The sequence below is a fragment of the Theobroma cacao genome, chromosome 1 (assembly GCF_000208745.1).
Source record: "Theobroma cacao cultivar B97-61/B2 chromosome 1, Criollo_cocoa_genome_V2, whole genome shotgun sequence".
Classification (NCBI taxonomy): Eukaryota; Viridiplantae; Streptophyta; class Magnoliopsida; order Malvales; family Malvaceae; genus Theobroma; species Theobroma cacao.
Genome location: NC_030850.1, coordinates 32,451,777 through 32,470,733, shown reverse-complemented (window position 1 = coordinate 32,470,733; position 18,957 = coordinate 32,451,777). Strand labels below are relative to the sequence as shown.

At 37.4% G+C, this 18,957-nt stretch overlaps 3 protein-coding genes, 1 non-coding gene and 1 pseudogene across 7 annotated transcripts; 2 read left to right on the top strand and 3 right to left on the bottom strand.

Moving 5' to 3' along the window:
- LOC108661429 lies at positions 1,744 to 2,598 on the top strand (annotated as a pseudogene).
- On the bottom strand, positions 2,396 to 11,537 carry LOC18613782. 3 transcript variants are annotated; one of them, XM_007051186.2, is made up of 20 exons: positions 11,374 to 11,537; positions 11,004 to 11,293; positions 10,830 to 10,920; positions 10,588 to 10,670; positions 10,021 to 10,244; positions 9,809 to 9,926; positions 9,456 to 9,538; positions 9,064 to 9,279; positions 8,328 to 8,687; positions 7,818 to 7,980; positions 7,389 to 7,580; positions 6,793 to 7,002; positions 6,606 to 6,698; positions 6,128 to 6,342; positions 5,303 to 5,863; positions 5,136 to 5,216; positions 4,944 to 5,029; positions 3,496 to 4,239; positions 2,927 to 3,080; positions 2,396 to 2,830 (listed from the first exon to the last, which is right to left on the bottom strand). In XM_007051186.2, exons 1-20 carry the CDS (start codon positions 11,498 to 11,500, stop codon positions 2,761 to 2,763), a joined length of 4,161 nt encoding a protein of 1,386 aa, XP_007051248.2. In that variant the 5' UTR covers positions 11,501 to 11,537; the 3' UTR covers positions 2,396 to 2,760. The 3 variants fall into 3 exon arrangements, with proteins under 3 accessions (XP_007051248.2, XP_017985491.1, XP_017985492.1); XM_018130002.1 differs by having other exon boundaries at positions 8,328 to 8,489; XM_018130003.1 differs by lacking the exons at positions 10,021 to 10,244; positions 10,830 to 10,920; positions 11,004 to 11,293; positions 11,374 to 11,537 and having other exon boundaries at positions 10,588 to 10,623.
- Positions 11,746 to 11,818, bottom strand: TRNAF-GAA. The gene has a single exon. It is a non-coding gene; the product is annotated as a tRNA-Phe (tRNA).
- LOC18613781 (autophagy-related protein 8i) lies at positions 11,864 to 13,525 on the top strand. Its single transcript, XM_007051185.2, has 5 exons — positions 11,864 to 12,038; positions 12,154 to 12,209; positions 12,571 to 12,623; positions 12,934 to 13,052; positions 13,145 to 13,525. Exons 1-5 carry the CDS (start codon positions 11,999 to 12,001, stop codon positions 13,258 to 13,260), a joined length of 384 nt encoding a protein of 127 aa, XP_007051247.1. The 5' UTR covers positions 11,864 to 11,998; the 3' UTR covers positions 13,261 to 13,525.
- Positions 14,335 to 18,405, bottom strand: LOC18613780 (zinc finger protein 598). 2 transcript variants are annotated; one of them, XM_007051181.2, is made up of 8 exons: positions 18,259 to 18,405; positions 17,871 to 18,107; positions 17,361 to 17,663; positions 17,009 to 17,217; positions 16,875 to 16,923; positions 16,688 to 16,777; positions 16,503 to 16,565; positions 14,335 to 16,385 (listed from the first exon to the last, which is right to left on the bottom strand). In XM_007051181.2, the coding sequence occupies exons 2-8, from the start codon at positions 18,036 to 18,038 to the stop codon at positions 14,775 to 14,777; spliced, it is 2,493 nt and encodes an 830-aa protein (XP_007051243.2). In that variant the 5' UTR covers positions 18,039 to 18,107; positions 18,259 to 18,405; the 3' UTR covers positions 14,335 to 14,774. The 2 variants fall into 2 exon arrangements, with proteins under 2 accessions (XP_007051243.2, XP_017969487.1); XM_018113998.1 differs by having other exon boundaries at positions 17,871 to 18,405.

The following is an 18,957-nucleotide window of genomic DNA, read 5'->3' as shown; positions in this document are numbered from 1 at the left end:
AACTAAGTGAAATTCATCTTCACTATTTTTTGCCCCATCGATATGTCATGTAGATAGTTTTATGAGCGTTAATTAATCAGCCTTTCCTTTTTTCTTGGAAATTAGTAGGTGAGAGTATTGATATTATTGGGCTAATTAAGAAATTAGTTCAACCAAATTATTAGATTAGACCTTATGAGAAAGTATCTATATACACGTCCAAATTTTGTTTATCCATTAGTTATTGTGTACGAACAAACAAATTGAATTGTTTTGTCATGAAGCTAAAAAGTAAAAAAGCTTTTCCATCTCAATATATATAAAGAAGCTATTGCCAAACTGGCTGGCTAGCTAACCCAGTTGAGCCCCCACTCGGTCCAACTACCCCGTTCCCAGTCCCACCAACCAACAAGATCATTAGCCCTCCCACTCACTAATCTATAAATGTTTATGTATCCAAACCTCAGTCTGTCACCATTATTATCAAGATAAATTGTTTCCTCTCTATCACAATTCGACAGTACTGGAATGGGAAATGGCCGAACCTCATGCAGCAGAGGTGACATGGCGTGTGAGGACTGAGAAGTCCCATAAAGGAAAACCGCCCATCATTTTCATGCGTGGCCAGTATTTAATTTGCACTGAATTTGACGATTTAAAAAGGGGCACAGAAACCAATGGATACGGAACTATGTCTTTCACCAGGACATGGATGCCAATTACAGAATTGGAAACTATGACATTAACAGTAGTACGTCCTTATGTTGTTTTGGTTATTATGTCGCAATTAATAATTAAGCTGAATTATTGATGGACCAAACCCTTCAAATATCTTCAGTCTCATCCAAAGAGAACAAGGAAATAGATTATTAATGACTGAAAGACAGCCAGCCGTTTCCAAGTTACCCTTATTGATTCTAATTTTATGTCAGGAAAATGTTTTAACACTGACTTTTTAGAGTAAAGAGTTATTAAAACTGTGTTTAACCACAATCTGATCATTATATTTAACCAGACTATTATTTCTATTTAAGAAAGTTGGCCTAAATAGGATAGAAATGCTCTATGTTATTAAGGATAAATCAGTAACGTGCACAACGTGAAAAAGGGAGAAATGCGTATACGCGGACTCCTCTTCATGGGCCAGATTCAATGTATTTATCCAACCACAATGAGGGGGCAGGTAACCCTTGACATAGCCAGTCAACCCAGCCAAGTGCACAACTAAATAATATCCGTCACGCAATCCCATTACAGTGTGCCAGATGTGGACTTTGAATCTTCTTGATCTTTTATCTTTTTACTAGTTAGGTTTTTGTTTGAGGTGGCTTGGTTTACCTTCGGTCAGCTGATTGACCGATGACCACTGGGATGTAGGCTTTACAGAAAGGCGGATGTTGCATTAACGGGCTAGCCTTCAGACCGACGAACCCCAATAAATAGCCCAAAATGCATAATTCCACGGTTACTCGGGCTGGTGGAAAGTGAGCACCATATGAAGAAACCGAGAAGGTAAGTCAGATTTTTGAATGCATGCTTGTACCTCATAAGCCAATCAGATCAGAAAGAGGATGGAGATTCACATGGATAGGATTGGGGACCTCACCAGACCCTATGTAAGAGAAACCGTCGTATCGCGCCATTACATCAAGTCACACAATCATGAATTGTTTGTTACACATACTTGCTCTCATTACCATTCACTGGAAAAGACGTGTCTTTCAATGCACAGACACAGCTTTTCAACCAGTGTTCGCAGCGGCAATGGTAGCCTCAATGAGGAAAACAGCAGGTAAGCCAGCTGCTCCCTCTGGGAGCCCCTGGAACCGTCCTGATCGTGGGGAATTTCCTGGGGACTACGGGTGGGAGACTGCAGGGCTCTCAGACCGAGTCATTCCAGGTGGGCAATGCTTGGACTTTGGGTTGTCTTCCCATAACTACTCTTAAGAAATGGTGTCAAGTTCGTAGAGGCAGCGTGCTTCAAGGCTGGTGCTGAAATCTTCAGCGAGGGTGGTCTAGACTATCTAGGGAATCCAGCCTAATTCATGCTCAGAGCATTTCGGCCGTACGGGCCTGCCAGGTTATCCTCATGGGTGAAGTTGAGGGTTACCGCATTGCCGCCGGACCTCTTGGTGAGGTCACGGATCCTCTTTACCCAGGTGGGGGCTTTGACCCCTTGGGACTTGCTGAGCTTATGGTGAAGGAGATTAAGGACGGGTGGCTTGCCATGTTCTCAATGTTCAGATTCTTTGTACAGGCTATTGCAACTGGAAAGGGACCACTGGAGAACCTTGGTGATCGTCTCGCTGACCCTGTTCACAACAATGCTTGGGCATATGCTACCAACTTTGTACCTTGGAAGTGAATTTTAAACTGTTGTGTATCATGTAAACTATACTCGTATTGGAACTTATCATCAAAGTAGTAACACCTATCAGGTTTTCAACTTTTCATTAAATTTGTCATATTTTACATGTTGATACTGTAAGATGTAATGCAATGTAATGAAACCCTCGATCCAGTCTGATTAGAGTTGAGGGAGCCACGCTCTGTTGTTTTGCCATGGGGCTTTGCCCATTAATGGAAATTAAAACAAGTGGTCAGTCAGACCACACGGTTCAGATTCGCAAGTCAACCAGCACTTAAAAAAATGGTTGACCAATTTGTGATAATCTCATTGCATCTTGTTGTGACAGCTCTATCAGCTGGCAAGTGTGAGGAACTGATACAAAAATAGTTGCACAACAAGGTGGTACCAATATGGTGCTGCTGTAAAATCTTTTACTGTAAAGCAGCAAAGAACTCAACCATTTGCATCCCTCTTCCAGCCACAGCAATCTGATAGTGGTTCCTGACAAACACCCAGTACAAGAATCTCGATAAAATTTCCATAAACGTAATAAAGGATTGCCAGCTATGTAAATTTGCACATAAATGCTCCACTGACCTGCCGCATGCTCTCGCATCCAATGCTTCTGGTTCTGGCACGCTAATGATTAGATGAGCATGCTCAGTTAGTTTACCATGCTCTCCAACAAGCCAACACCTGATGCGCTGATCAAGACCAGTAGAAAACACCCAGGTCCCATCTGTCCAAATGCCTTCATTAAAAAAACATGCTTTTAGTACAAGTAACAACAATGGCTAGGATAAACCAGAGGCCTCAGGGACTCAGAGGTCTTAGAAACTTTACATTTGTCCTTAATTTGTGAGGGTAAAATATATTCTTTGTGATGGTAAATAGAGATAAAAGCAAATAGGAACTTCTCATTTCTGCAGAAGACTGCTGGCCAACTGAAAGTGTTCAAGTTAGGACCTAGTTGGCCCCTAAGAACAGCACTTGCAAAAGATGTAAGTCAACCAGTATCAAATATTTGTCAGCAACAGAGAAATAAGAGGTTGCAAGTTCAAACGCAATAAGTGAACTAATGCACATTTTAGATTCCTTTCAAATAAGGACTACAAACCAACATTTAAGAGTTTGAAAGAATTTAAGCAGAGTTATCACTATCTGACCTTTTATAGCAGAACTATGAGCTGTGGCGATTCTATGATGATTAAAGAATCTGATGTGATAATTCTGGGTCTGGTTCTGGCTGTTACAATATACTGTCTTCTCAATACTTTCAGATTGAATGGTTGATTTTATTGTTTCTGTGGTCAAAATTTTAGCACCTAGGTCCATTGATGATTGTGTCAGCTTAAATCGAAGACAATGAAGTGCTTGATCATCACCCCCACTGACAATATTGAACAGAAAACAATTCTCAGAACCTTGGTAGTCCATGCCTGAAAGATGGAGACAATTCACACCGGATTGGTGTACATTACTCATAACATGTATAGGCTGTATTTCACATATCTCAGGCGAGGAATCAATTCTGCTTGTTTCCAACTGAAGAGCATTATGCATAGCTTGAGAACAGTTCTTTGAGCTGCTTTCAAGGTCATTTAATTCTGACGATGTGCCACATGTTGCATACAGCAAATCACTATTAGCTGCATCTCCAGGTTTCCTAGTTACTGAGTTACCACCAAATCTTTTCTTAGACATGCTATTGTTCAATGATCTCCACTGCCGTCCACCTTGGCTTCCCCTTCCTGTGCGTGGCCGTTTCTGACAATCAATGAACTTCTCTATATTAAGGCTTGATACTCGCTGCACAAATGTTTCAACACTCTCAGTTATATCCCAAAAGCTGATACTGCCATCAGTAGCTCCACTTATCACAATGTACAGGTTGCCAATCAGGATGTTTCCTGTTAATGAAGATTGTCAAGAAGAGTTAACAAGTACTTGATGTCATTAAGTAAAATGTTTCATTTATCCAAAACATTGAGTAAGTTCGATGTTCCTAATTGCAGTAAATAAATTTATGTTGTAATTATATTCAACTCAAATGACGTGTCTTTTGTTTATTAATTCTTTTTTGCTGTAATATACCCAAACCTCTAGCTGAAATGCAATATTACAGTTTCATTTCCCCCCTTTTTCCTGCCTAGGAAATACTTATTACAACTAATCCAAACTTCAGCCAAAAGGATTCCTCCCTCCCCTATTGTCACAATACAAAAATGAAAAAAAAAATCCAACAAAGGGGACAGCTAGACCTCTTTAACTGATAAACAATTTAAATACAAAGCAAGCAATGGCATCCATGTACATTGTGACTTGTGAAGAATAGATTTCATGAGCCTCAGATGCCTATTCCAAGGCATTAATTACGAAATCCTGATTCAACAATTATGCAAATTCCAAAAAGAAAAAAGAAAGAAGAGAACTGGCAAGCAAGCTGAAAATAAAGCAGATGCTATAAAAATACAGAAATAAATCTAAAATTTAGCCCTAATACTATGTAGTCAGGGTTGGATACAATAATTCAAGAAAAAGAAGGGATCCTTTATTTCTAGAGAAAAATATGCTGTATTCTTAATCTCACTCATGAAGTCAAGGAAATGAGTACCTTTAGAAGGCGTATGCACAGGAACAACTACATGCTGCAACGCTAAAACTGGTGATGGCATGGAAGCTAATAAAGCAACATCAAACCTGAATTTATTAGGGAGCAAAATAAATATCATGATGCATGCAGAAGTGTTAAAAATGGAATTAATAATGACCATTAACTGAAATAGAAATGACCCTTTGTGACTACCATAATCTATGTGGTAAGACCAGAGCCCGTAATGCAAGTGTGGCATCCGAACAAGCAACAACAACAAAACAAACAGTTAACCTGCAACAGAGACAAAATGAAATAGTTTATTTTCTTTTTTATTAGAAAAAAAACAAAAACAAAAAGAAGATACCAGCAGAGCTTACCTGGAACCAGCACATTTAACAAGAAAGGCAGTTACAGCAAGGTATCTCCAATCATCTTCATATTTATTCCCCGGGAAAGTTTTTGACTTTGTTTCCTGCTTTTCTGGAAAAATTGAGCTGGTCTTTGCATCATTATTGAGGCTAGAAACATTTTTGGCTGTACTCACTATGTAATTTCTTCCTCCAGTGGGACTTTTAGTCGGCATATCAGTGGAGAGCCACCGGAATGACAATGATGACCACTGTTTGACTGTTGATTCGTAACCAGTTACACATCCATTATGGTTTTCTCCAGCATATATTCCTTCCTTCTCATCCAGTCTCCTATTTCTTAGTAACCAAGAAGTCAGGACACGCTTTGCGCCAACAGAAACCAGTAAACATGGATTTTGTTTGCTGTCTGAAGTGGCATTTTGTCCCTTTTCCAAGCCAGGCAGGCTGGACACATCTGAAGCAATTATATGTGTCTTTGACACAAAGCATATTGATCTAATAGCAGATCCACCAACATGCTCCCCAAGCAATTTTGATGCGGACCAATTCTCCATTTCAGGAGTAAACCTAAATCAACCATATGCAATCAGATACTCTATTTGAGGGTTAAGCTTTTCAAGAATCAATGAGATACAAAACAAGGGAAGAACATATAGACACATCACAGGTACGTGTATCGTAGAATACATGACATAGCATATGCAGTGCACATGCAAATGCCGTAGCTCAGGTCAATCATCCCAGGTTTCTTCAGGGAAAATAAGATCAATCATGTGTCCAAAATGATGAGCATTCTATCACATTCTAAAAGGAAGATGACTATCAGCATACCTAGTTAACCTCACAGTTCCATCTTCACATCCAGTTGCAATCCAACTAGATTTGCCAACTAAAGTTTCCACTTCATTTGCTTGAACTTGCAAATTTTCATAGACAAAGCATAAGGAATGCATCTCTCTTCCATGAAACTGTAAGTGTAAATTCTGGGGGAATATCTTTTTCCCACTTCCTGGTAACCAATGCCTATGAATATAGATGATTTCATCCTGCAGAAGATATTGAAAATGAATGACATGCAGAGAAACTAAACAACCTTGAGGAAACAGGAGACAGGACAGAAAATATGATTATTGATCCATGAAATTCCAAGGATGTGGCTTAATGGTGAGTGCTTGTCAACAGTGCCTTAACTTGGTAGTAGTCCATAGTCATAGACGGGTGCAATATCACATAAATTGGAGAATAATTATTATGCAGTTTTCTGAAGTTTCTCAAGGGAGGAAGGTTGAACCATTAGAACTAAACATACCTTGACATATGCAAAACAGTTCCTCATCTCTGGTACATCACCAAGGTAGTAAGAATGAGGACGTCTCCATCCCCCACATGGAATTTGCACAACCTGTGCTAACAAACACATTAGCAATCAAAATGTAAAACCTAAACATCTGCACCCCCTTTGTCAAAGGAGGAAAGAAAGGGGGGAGGAAGAATACCTTCGCCTCAGTTATCAAATTCCATATTAAGAAATCTGTTGATGCAAAACCAGCTGCATAGTTGCAGTTTGCCAGATCATCAGCAGGCGTGAAATCAGCAGAGACAGATTCAATCAAACTCAATTCTTTCACTTGTTTCATTCCTATAAATTCAAAACTTTCTTGGTCCTTGTCATAGTCTAAATAGCATATGCACCCATCCGCTCCAGTCTGAACAAGAAAGGAAAATAGAAAAAGAACTAATACACTAAAACATGCTTGCATATGAAGAAATACAAAAGCACACAGGCAGACTTGCATCAAGCCATTTCCAAAAGGTTTTAGTGCATCACACCATTAAATATCATTTACGCTACCCTATGATTGTCCCTGTTTTAAGGCTACTTTGATGTTCATATTAATTCCTTAACAGATAAGGTTCCCTTTTCCTTGAGTGAGCACAAATAATATAAGTTACATCTTAACTTTATTAGAAATTTGTTTGTTTTATAAACTTTGAATCGTAAAAACTTCCAAGGAAATTCCATTGTGGGAGAAAAAAGTAAGACAGAGTTATAATTCCAACATTTGCCTTTTACTTGGAATTGAGATCATACCGAGCGAATTTCAATTTGATTGCAACTCAATCTGGCAACTGAAATATTGGACACGCTTGAAATCCCATGAGCTCCTTTGAAATAACTTAGTGGAGATATCTTTACACCTGATATGGTTGACATACACAGCAACAGGTCCTTTGATAAAGGGAATAGAACCAGATTACCACGCAGATCTCCACAGACCAGCAACTGCAAAAGTTTTAAGTACAAGATACATCAGGTAAATAAATAATATGTAATACCAACGTCAATATATCCCTTTTTGTGCAAACAAAGCATACTGAACAAAATCTGGCTTCACATTAACAATACTTTCTTCAATGTTGAAACTAAAAAGGCTTTTCTAGTTTTGAATCAAAAACTCCATCTTAAAAGCATAGGAGAGAAAGCCCAATCAGATTAGCCATAAAGAAGGTTAACACATACCTCTTCCTCAAATGACACATCCAAGCACATTGTTCGTATTCCAAAACATGAAGGGAATTCTGCTATAAGGGATATTCTTCCAGAATCATGACAAACAGATAGTGAAGGGTCATACAACCTCCACAGCTTTAAAACTCCTCTGGGATCAGTGGTGAAGACATATCTAGACAACAGAAATGATGAAAATTCAAAATCCTCTACATCTTCAAAGTAAAGCATAAGACTAAGATGTCTCTCAACTGAAAATGCCAGATAATCAGCAGGAAAATTACAGATTCTCCTACTGAAGAGCATTGGGCATGTGGTATAAAAGTTGGTCACTTCTTTACCAATCAAATAGTCATATTAGCAAACCAGCAATTCTCAATTGCCTTAACCAGCAAATGGGGTCTATAAATGATCCAAACAATAAAGAAATTTAAAATTCACAAACTAGTATGTAGGTTTTTACAGAACCTGACAGAGAACAAAATTCAAGATATCATCAGATTAAAAAAGAAAAGTCATTACCTACATCCTAGTGACTTACACCAGTAAGTTCCTAAGAGTTGCCTTTCTGCTCCAGCTGACCAAGTAAAGGTGAAGCCCACTTCAGGTGAGGAGCGATCACCAGTGACTCCAACAACTGTCATATTTCCTTTACCATCTCCAAGAGCAATCCAATCATCTATACTGCAATCATGTTCAGAAAGGTTTTTGGACAACAGATCCATACAAACAATTGGAACCTCTCCAGTGACATGGACTAGTTCAGTCCATTTGACATCCCCTGTCTCAGATAACAGAGCATGGTACAGATAACCATGATTTGTGGCAACATAAAGGATATTTTCACATTTAAAATACAAGGAGCGCACGTATTCACTTTTGCTGCAACAACAGGAACCAACAATGCCAATTGACCATAAGTAAATGATACAAAATAACCAAATAATACAAAAATGAAAGAAGTAGAGCAAAGAATGCTAAGGCATAGGGGGAGAACAAAAGTTTGTGACCCACAAGGCACCAGTTTTGAGCCCTTCAACAGAGATATTTAGCAACCACAAGAATATTCAGCATCACAATACGTTAGATACCAGCATCACAATAGAATATCCAATACTTTTGTACCTTCTTAAAGAGGCATTGATATGACATGCCAAGCAGAGCAGAAACTCAAGAGCATAGTAATAGAATCTTAGGGAAAAGCCAATGTTCAAAGGCAATATGATGAAAATTTTATATTGTCCATTGAACTTTTTACCTATCCATGAGTCCAGCATGCTCCATTGAATTTGGGATGCGAATAGTGCTTATCTGTGCTCCCTCAATTATATCTTTGGATTCAGCATCTTTCTCCAAGTTCAATGTCTTATAAACAGAGGTGTGCAACTGATGAACTTTAATTGCGGAGTCAAACCCAGCAGTAATGAGAAGTGAAGAGTCTAGATCATATAAACATCGCCATATGCCTCTTCCTCTGCAATTAAAAATATTTTAATACTGTGTATTATACAAAAATATTAGTTTGATCAGATTTGGGCTAATTCAACAGCAACTTCATCCTAAAATTACCACAGTTTCAATATAAAAGGCCACATAAATATCAAAAAGAAGAAATAAACTTAAGTATAAAAATCTGGATTTACAACTTACATATGCTCCTTAATCATCCTATGCTGCTTTCCATCCAGACCCCAGACACGACATGTACAGTCCTCACCAGCAGTAATAATTATCTAACAGAAACTATGGGAAATCAGTTTCTGATAGAGAACTTCATAATTTAAAAACCAAGCTAGGAAACAGACTAATTCTAGATGCAGCTAAGATGCCACATTTTGGAATATGGAAAGGACACCAAAAGCATACTAGAAATTACATAGAACAAGTTCAAAGTTTAAATCTATCACAGATATTATTTTCTTAGTTCTCTGCTCTTGTTAAATTTCACATATGCCAGAAAGAATAGTACAAGTAATAGTGCACCAGGATTACATGAATCTTACAGAATCAGAAACACAGCAGTCCCAAACCCGAGCACTATGGCCAAAGAGCACAGGACCAATGACCTCCCTTTTGTCATCACAATTATTCTGTCCAACATGTATCGTCCAGATACGAGCACTGTATGGATAAAGATACCATGTTAAGGCATAACATAACTCCAAGAATAAAGTAAAACAATAAGAAGAAAGGAGTTTTTAAAAAACTTATTGACCTACGATCATCAGAAACAGAAACAAGTTTGGCTCCACTGGAAGACCATACAATGCGAAATATCGAACCTTCATGTCCAACAAGTCTACATATGTGAACAGCTTTATACTGCTGATCATGACACTTGATAAAGTTTGGGTTTGAACTGCTTAAATTCATGCAATCTTCCAGTGGACTTGTTAAACTTGGAGAATCATGTTGACAAACGACTTTCCAAACTATAATCTGCTCAAAGTCAATAAGTTAATAAGAAATCACTTGATATCAATGGTGCAAACGACTGAAGTTAACCACTACAGAGTATAAACCTATAAGGACGATGATAATGATGGCATAATGACAACAAACAGGTTTCACACTCAATTTCAATCTGTTATTGGAAAAGGACAAAACTAGGGTGACATGTTTAAGGGATGAGTATTGTAAAACTTTAAACAAGAACCAAAAAAACTTAAAATTGGCGAAGTAATGGTTTTACATTAACTAAATCACTAAAAAGAATTTCAAAGACAGTGAAAGCATTAAAAAGAAATAGGAGAAGAATTGATTGCAAGGAAAGACAAGCCACCTCATTATAAATTGTACCAGAAGCAATACGAAGAGCTTCAAGATTGTCACCCCATAATCTCATGGAATACAAAAGACACCTATCTACATATGAAATAAAAAAAAATGTTCAACATAATAATAAACGTTACAAAAGGAAAATAAAGTTCACTAAAAAAAATCAATTAAAAGTCAAAAACTTGATGTAACATCATGAAATGGTGAATTGAGTACATAAAATTGCAGAATTTGGATGCAACTAACCTGGAGACTGAACTTGAAGAACCAAGCTCGAGTTTAACATATCCCAAAGATGGACAGAGTTGTCACTGCATCCAATGGCAAGACAATGGTCCTAGCACCCAATACAAGAACAAACATTAACAAAAAATGAATGGAACTTTGCAGTCAAATGAAAATAGACAAAAAATATTTTACCTTTAAGAACAAAACATCTAAAACCCAATGACTAAACCTGGGCAAAGAATGATCTAAACTCAAATCCGCACAGAACTCTGGTTGACTCTGGGAGTTTGACTTGGACACCAATTCAAAACTTAAGTTAAATAACTTTACTCTCTTTTCACCGCAAACAACAACTTTATAAGTTAACGCATTATGAGTTAAGCTACAAATGATTCCATGTACGCGAATGCCTTGAAAGACTTGAAAAGATTGTATCATTGTCGCTGATTCTAGATCATAAAGGAGAACTTGAGAACCAGAACCTGATTTAAACAGAGGAAATATTAGATATTTAGATAAAAAAAAGTTTGAGGGGGGAAGATTTGAGGGAAGAAAGTTTTACCGGCTACGAGATAAGGGAGGGAAGAGAGGTGAGAGGGAAGGTGGAGAAAACAAAGGGCTGAGATTTCTCCGAGGTATTGGCTGCTACGTAGATGACACTGGCTTTGGTTCAGCTGCAACTCCGCCATAGTTGAGCTTTTTCTGCTTTGCGTCCAACTATGAAAGTGGAACTCGAAACTGTTTTGAAGTTGCAAAGGTTTTGCACTTGACTTATGAACTGTTTAGTGGGCTTAAAGAAACAAAAAAAGCTAAACTAGCCCATTTGTACGGGTTTATGGGCTTTAAATTTGCCCTAAGCCCAATCAAAAGTTGAAAAAAAAAAAACAAGGGTTTTGTGGGCTGAATGAGAAGTTCAGTTAGCCCAATCTAAAAGTGCGGTGAGCGTGGATCGAACACGCGACCTTCAGATCTTCAGTCTGACGCTCTCCCAACTGAGCTATCCCCGCTTGTTGACAGTAACCGGTACCAGATATTATATTTATAACCTAAACTAATTAAATTCTATAGATCCCTGGCGTCGGTGCGTGTCTTCTGAAATAATTGTTCATCGTCTCCTTCCAGTTTTATCCATTGCGTATTACCAATTCCTTTCTTCTCTCCATTCTTAACACGACTCAACGACTGCCATGGGGAAGATCCCTTCTTTCAAGGACGAGTTCACATTCGGTTTAATTCCCAAACTCTTCTCTTATCTTCCTCTTCCAAAAAAAGAAAAACCCTCCTTTCTAATCCCCGTTTATTTTTTAATTTAATTTGTTCTTTCTTCTAAATTGAATTGCAGAGCAAAGGCTCGAAGAATCCCGCGATATCACTGCCAAATATCCCAATCGGGTCCCCGTAAGTTTTCCGATTCCGTCTCATTTGACTTTATTTTTGGTCAAACGGTTTCCTCCCTTTCTTTTTTTCGTTCCTTTTTTTTTTTGTATAAATATCAGTCATTATTTGTGTTTCCAATATTCTGCCTTTGGGATATTGCCTGGAAGTTAATGTTCTAAAAAATATGATCATTTTTCAATTTTTTATCTGCTGGGTTTACGTTGTTGTCTTGATTAATGCTCTACAGTTGTAATCAAGCTTACTACTTTAGATTAGATGAACTTAATCCCTTCTGCCCTTCAATGGATATGGCTTATATTAAAAAGAATAAGCTTTTAATTGCTAAAATGAGTGATCTGATCTTTTTGTTCTCATTTTGCAGGTGGTTGTGGAAAGATACTCAAAAGCCGATCTTCCTGAGATGGATAAGAAAAAGTAAGTTTCCGCCTACCCCAATAGCAATTTGTTCTTATCAACTGCATGCCTTACTGTCTTATACCTTATAATTCTTTGTTGGAGAACTCTGCCTAATGCAAGAAAGACTACTAATAATGCGTACTCTTTCTCTACTTTGTGTGATTATTAAGATTTTGCTTGTTGAATTGTGTAGATGAAAAGATCCAAAGTTGAAAACACAGTTCTATTATTGCTAAATATTAGAAGTATGGATATCAAAAGTTGGAATTACTAGTTAGAAAAGGATAAAAGGGCAGAATAAATTCTTGCCACTCTGTTTCAATTGTAGGTATCTGGTTCCTCGAGACATGTCTGTTGGACAATTCATTCACATCTTAAGCTTAAGACTTCGTCTGACCCCTGGAAAAGCGCTCTTTGTGTTTGTGAAGGATACTTTACCTCAAACAGGTAAGCCATGATAAGATTATGCACTGTGTTTCTTTCACATGGTTCTGTTGTCTAACATTTTCTGAGCCCTCATCTATCATCTGTGTTTGCAGCTACTCTTATGGACTCTGTATATGAATCTTTCAAAGAGGATGATGGATTTCTCTATATGTGTTACAGCAGCGAGAAAACCTTTGGTTGTGCTAGTAATCAGATTTTTGAACTATAAGCTGTGTACATTACCGTAAAATAGCTTGGTCCCCATCCGTTTAATGTTGAATGTTGAAGCTCAGCCTGGTGTTGGTGTTGTCGCATCTATGGACCATCATTCATTCTGTAAATCATATATATGCCTACAAGTTAATGCTATCAATAACAATGCACTTGCATACTGGATGGGAAACCTAAAAGTTATCCATGTATTGCTTATATATGTTCTACTTTGGGAAATTTGACATCCATTTTGTATGTTATTCTCAATTTTGACCTCTCCATTCAGCTTCTATGATGCCTGCTTTTGACTATAAAGTTTGGATATAAAGGTGAAGAAGAGGCTATTACATTTGCTTTACATACAGCCACATGGATATTTTAGTAGGTCAAAATACCCACAAAATGTACCCATGATTTAATATGTTATATTGAAAGGAATATTCATAAGCATGGTTCTGCATTAGGCTTGACTTCTCATATCAGTTTGTTTTCGGTTTGAGTAAGATAAAATTTCATTCAGTTCTAAAGGTCAAAACCAAATTTAAGAACTATTAAGTGTGAATCTTATATTATTATCTTTTAAATATCAAAATAAGGAGCAGGGGGATTATGACAAATTTAAACCCTTCAATCAACTAAATTAAAGGATCAATTTATCTCCGTACGTACATAGAACACAGCAATCCTGTTTTATTTTCATGGCTGATACAATAGTTCTTATGTTTTTTTGATTTACTATGCCGCTTCTTTACTCGTACTAGTGTTTACTGTCATCTGATAAATATTTGTTTTTTATTTATTTTTAAATAATAATTATATGTAAAAAACAATTAATGGTTCAATTATATATAATTGAAATTGTTAAACATTAATTTATAAATTATTAAATGCTATTAAAATTAAAAAACATATTCAATGTAAATAAAAAACTTGTTTACAAATTGAGTAATATGTATATAATAAAATAACATTTTTAATAAAATTCATTGATACAAGTAAAATTTTTTATATATTTAAAAATTACATAAATCTTACTAATATCAGTTATTTACATAAATAAATATAACTATTTTCATCAATTAAAAACTTCTCCAACATCTGTATTTTTTTTATCTATTATAAACATTTAAGTACATATTATAGAAAATAAAATACTCAAATAAGAAGCTACATATTCAGACAAAGAATCTTCAACTCTGTATATGTTTTTTTTTTCTAAATAAAAAGCATATTTTTAACACTAAAACGAACAACGTCCAGACTCCGGAAAGATCTTTCTCACCTCAAAATTACAATGCTGTATCATCAAAAAGTGGTTAAATCGGACAAGCCAACACAACTAGGATAGTTTTCACAACACCTTGGAAACTCTGGCATTAACGGGAATCTTCTCCATCTACTGCCAGCACTTCTGGGAACATCATAGCAAAACTCAAATCACTTTTAAGACTACTTTAGGTCATTTTCCAATAAAAGTTATGACCTCCCTAGAGCCAAACACTATCTTCCAGTAAGGTTTTGGCATATAACCTATGGAAAGAGTTTCTGACTTCCTCCCTTCTTCCAAACACCACGTATAGGCAATCCTCCGGTGGAATTTTGGCTGCCGTCAAACTTCTTGTCTAATGGTTCAGGATCCGGCTCAGAACTTTTATGATCCAATAGTGCTGCCATTGAACCATCACCAAGTCGCAGCCGGTGAAACTTTGAAGTTTTCTTCCGTTGCTTGCTACCACCACCCCCATCCCCTGATCCCAGTTTAACAGATAAGGAATCATTTTGGCCCCCAATTATTACTGACGGCTGATTGCTAGAATTCAGTTCCACCCGCAGTTCATCAACCATCACCTTTGATTTGCCTTTGGAAGGACGGTAACCATCCTTTGATAGCACCTCCACCTCTTCTTCAGAAGGCATATAACTTGACTGCAACTTCCTGACACTGCTCACAATACTATCGGCTAAGGTATCCTTTGAATTACTGCTTGCAGTATCCAAAGACTTCCCTTTCCCTTTCTTAGAGGCAATATTATCCTTCGACCAGACACCACCTTTGGCCCCACCATTATCCTGCAGACCGTTGCTTTGAGAACTAGCATTATAGGTCTCAATTAGCTCTTTCTGCTTCTGAGCATCGGGGCAGAGTCTAGCCAGCTCAAGAACTAGATGTGACAAGCCATACTGTTTTACATAATCCAAATATCTGCCAGAATCTATTAAACCCTGACGATACTGTCCAGATATTTCTTTAAAAGCATTGTATTTTTCTTCATCATATTCAAGAGCAGCTCGCATCTTTTCCACCAAAGATTTGTTGGCTGTCTGAACATCTTCCACATTCATCTGCCCCTGGCTGCTTGAGGACTGCTTGTGCCTTTGTGCAGCAGAAACTGGAGGAAAATCGGAAACGGAAGGTTCCGAGAATCCACTATTAGCAAGATTTGGAGCTGATGAAGAGTGGCTTATCCTACTTGTGTTGCCTGAGCTCATTCGAGAACCAGATGATATTAATACATCTGCTGTTGTCGGTCGAGCCTGAACCTGAGCCTGTGCCTGAGTTGAACTTGCATAGCTCAACTGTGCAGCTCCATTACCAGTACCATGTGGTGTTACGGCCGCAACATTGGTTGTTCTTCCAACCTGAGTTGAACTACTTGATGCTTGCATAGGCCTGCGACTTGTTGCTGGCCATGCCTGAGCTGAATTGAAAACATTTGTATTCCCATTCTTCCGGCACCGTAGATGTGCTGCCATGGTGTTGTTAGCCAAACCTTCTGAGCTACGTTTAGGCTTTTGTTGGCTGGTGCTGGGACCAATGGGGAGAGGAGGAAAAGAAGATTCTTGCAAAGGTGCACCCCTGGAGCCTCCCCCCAATGCTTGAAGGTATCTTGCCGATGATTCAGAATCTGTTGTAGATAATAATTCAAAAGGCTGAACAAGTGCGTCAATATCATTTGTATCTGCATGATCAGAGACCACCTGTGCGGTAGATGATGCTTGCAGATCACCAGCAGTCCCCAAACTTGCCTCAATGGCCATGGAAAGTTGATAGTCGTTATCAGACAGCTCACGCCGAAATGTCCGTCCTCTTCCACGGCGATTATCTTCATTACTTCGACGATATCGAAAGCTTGTTGGTATCTGGAAAAAGTACAATCAATTAACAAAACCACAAAAAGTAACCAACTCATCAGTGGATACAATCAATTAGGAAATTCAACTTATGAGAAGTCCTTTGATCAGACGGATTATACATACTTGTAGAGCAGCATTACGCTGTGCACGAGACATGCGACCTCCATGTTCCATTGTATTATGCCTCTGAAAGAACAAAAATGAAAAACAATAAGAACAGTTTATGAGAAAAGGAAAACTTGAGCTATACTAGGACATAATCAAACAAAATATATTATGCACATAATTTATATGCTCGAAGAAGTCACCTTTAGTTCAGCTTCAGACTGAAAGACAATAAACTTTTTGGCAAGGCAAGCCTCATCCTCACATAGGTAATGATCTCGGCGAAAATGAATCTGTGGCAGACAATTTCCAAAATGACATTTGACTTTAACTTTAAGAGGAGAAAAAGAAATAAAAAAGAAAAGCAAAGAAATATAGGAGTCATCTTGCCTCAAGGTCATCATAATTCTTGTAATATTCATACTGTCCTGGATGCTGCCTGCATTGAACATTGAACAAGCAAAAGTAAGCCCACTTGCTTTAAGGTGTATTGCAAAAATCAGTACCAAGAATAGCCTGAGTACCTTTGGCATATATGACATGTATAGTGCTCTGTGGACATGTGAGAGTATAACTCATTATCCCCATAGAATGGGGTCTTGCAGAATTCACACATTGGATGCCCCATGAAGCCACCTCTCTCACTTTCAGTTCCATCCACCTCAGAATCACCCGTGTTTATATGTTGGTTTAGCTGTGCTCTAGTATATAGCTTTTGTTCACAGATAAACACCTACATCATCCAAAGGAAACCAGTGAGCTAATGATGCATACAGCCAGCTTTTATTGATGTACAAACAAAGACACTTCAAAAAGAACAATGGGTTTACAGTTTTAACGAAACAGAATGGTCATATTTTCATTTGAACAACTTACCTTCCGTCCTTCCAAACACAGGCTGCACATAACCAATTTATGTCGATGAAACAAATGACCCTTCAACTGTTCAATGTTCCTAAACTTTGCCCGTCGTTTCGCCCCCTCATTCGACTGCTCTTCCATCTTGTCACATACACTACAAGAAAGTCTGCACATTGCTTTGATCATCCTGTAGTGATCAACATCATCGAAAAAGGCTTGTGTATCCTCATGGTACCAAAAAGATCCCACCCGTCCTTCTCTCACTTCAGATGGCAATACAGAAAAGTCACTGATCATCCTTGTGTAATCCCCCAAAGCCTGGAACGAAACCAGAACCACGAAGACTTTTATATATAACATATATATAAAAAAAAGTAACAGACAACTTAGGCTTGGCACAACGATCGGTACTCTCCAGTAAAGTTTTGAAAGAATTGGCTAATTAAATCAAACAAAAACAATATCGAACGGTATAATTACAATGAAATTGAGATTGGCGATGAAAAGAAAGAAGAAAGCCCTAACCTTAGTGACGAAGATGACATTGGACTCAGTCTTGCAGATGCAGCAACGGCCATCGTTGCAGATGAAGCGTAGACGTGCGACGCAGGTGGAGCACACTTCCCGGTGACCACAAGCGCCGTAGGCAACCCATTCCAAATTGTCAGCGCAAACCGCACAGCTGTCGTCCATCTCTGTTTCTTGATAATATTCTTCAAAAAAAAAAACCCTAACCGCTATACCGATCGATTGGAAGTTAATCTGCGGAGAAAATAATAAAGATATGGAGATCTAGGGTTTATGTTTTGCACAGACAGAATTAATTCAGATTTATAGATTATGACAATAATATTCCATATATGGCAATCGTGGTTTGGTTAAGGGAAAATAAAAAAGATAATTAGTTGATTACGTGAGATTTGGAGGACAGGAGGCGGCGCACGGATTCGGGAAGCTACCTACCGGGAACTTGGAAGGTGAGGAAAGAATAGTGTGACCGGTTATATTCTGCTTGCTAGATTTCTTGATGTCTAAATAAACAAAATCTCTGGAGGGAATATTAATGGATGAAAATTGGGAAATAAAGTGGTGAATAATGTTCCTCACGCCACAAAAATTCGTTTTTGTTATAAAATATAAATTAAAAAAATATTTAGAAGAGTAATAACATCTTATTGAAGTATGTATTTTATAAATGAAGTGAGCTGTGTATTTAGAAGCTAACTATCCCTTTAATTCTAATTTTAGTTAAATTTAATTTAAAAGTTTCAATCAAATTACGTTTACTTATATATTTATAATTTTTTATTTTTTTTAACTTATGTTTTTTCCAAAAATAAGGAGCACGGTCTTTTATCCATAAATAAAAAAGGAAAAGGAGAAACCCATCCGTTTTAATCTATTTTGGCTTCTAAATTTTATTCCACTAAAATAAATAAATATATATATATATGTGTGCGCTTTTAGGTTTTATAATTCATAAATTAAAATTGAGGAGAATTTTGATGTTGGTATGTTACTATTAAATATCTGAAAATAAATAGTGTTAATTTTGAATACCCAAATTTTTAAATTGTTGAAATAACAATTGTTCATCAACCAAACTTGATTT

Bases quoted from the DNA above. Each gene is read 5' to 3' on its own strand.
- LOC18613782 (XM_007051186.2), bottom strand. From the start codon at position 11,500: ATGGCGGAGTTGCAGCTGAACCAAAGCCAGTGTCATCTACGTAGCAGC. The intron at 10,921-11,003 runs GTAAAATATTTT...ATTGGGTGCTAG, and splicing joins TAGATGTTTTGTTCTTAAAG to GACCATTGTCTTGCCATTGG. The intron at 4,240-4,943 runs GTACTCATTTCC...CTTCATTAACAG, and splicing joins TGTGCATACGCCTTCTAAAG to GAAACATCCTGATTGGCAAC.
- LOC18613781 (XM_007051185.2), top strand. From the start codon at position 11,999: ATGGGGAAGATCCCTTCTTTCAAGGACGAGTTCACATTCG. The intron at 12,210-12,570 runs GTAAGTTTTCCG...CTCATTTTGCAG, and splicing joins AATATCCCAATCGGGTCCCC to GTGGTTGTGGAAAGATACTC. The intron at 12,624-12,933 runs GTAAGTTTCCGC...TTTCAATTGTAG, and splicing joins CCTGAGATGGATAAGAAAAA to GTATCTGGTTCCTCGAGACA.
- LOC18613780 (XM_018113998.1), bottom strand. From the start codon at position 18,038: ATGGACGACAGCTGTGCGGTTTGCGCTGACAATTTGGAATGGGTTGCC. The intron at 16,924-17,008 runs GTACTCAGGCTA...TGTTCAATGCAG, and splicing joins ACATGTCATATATGCCAAAG to GCAGCATCCAGGACAGTATG. The intron at 16,386-16,502 runs GTATGTATAATC...TACTTTTTCCAG, and splicing joins AGCGTAATGCTGCTCTACAA to ATACCAACAAGCTTTCGATA.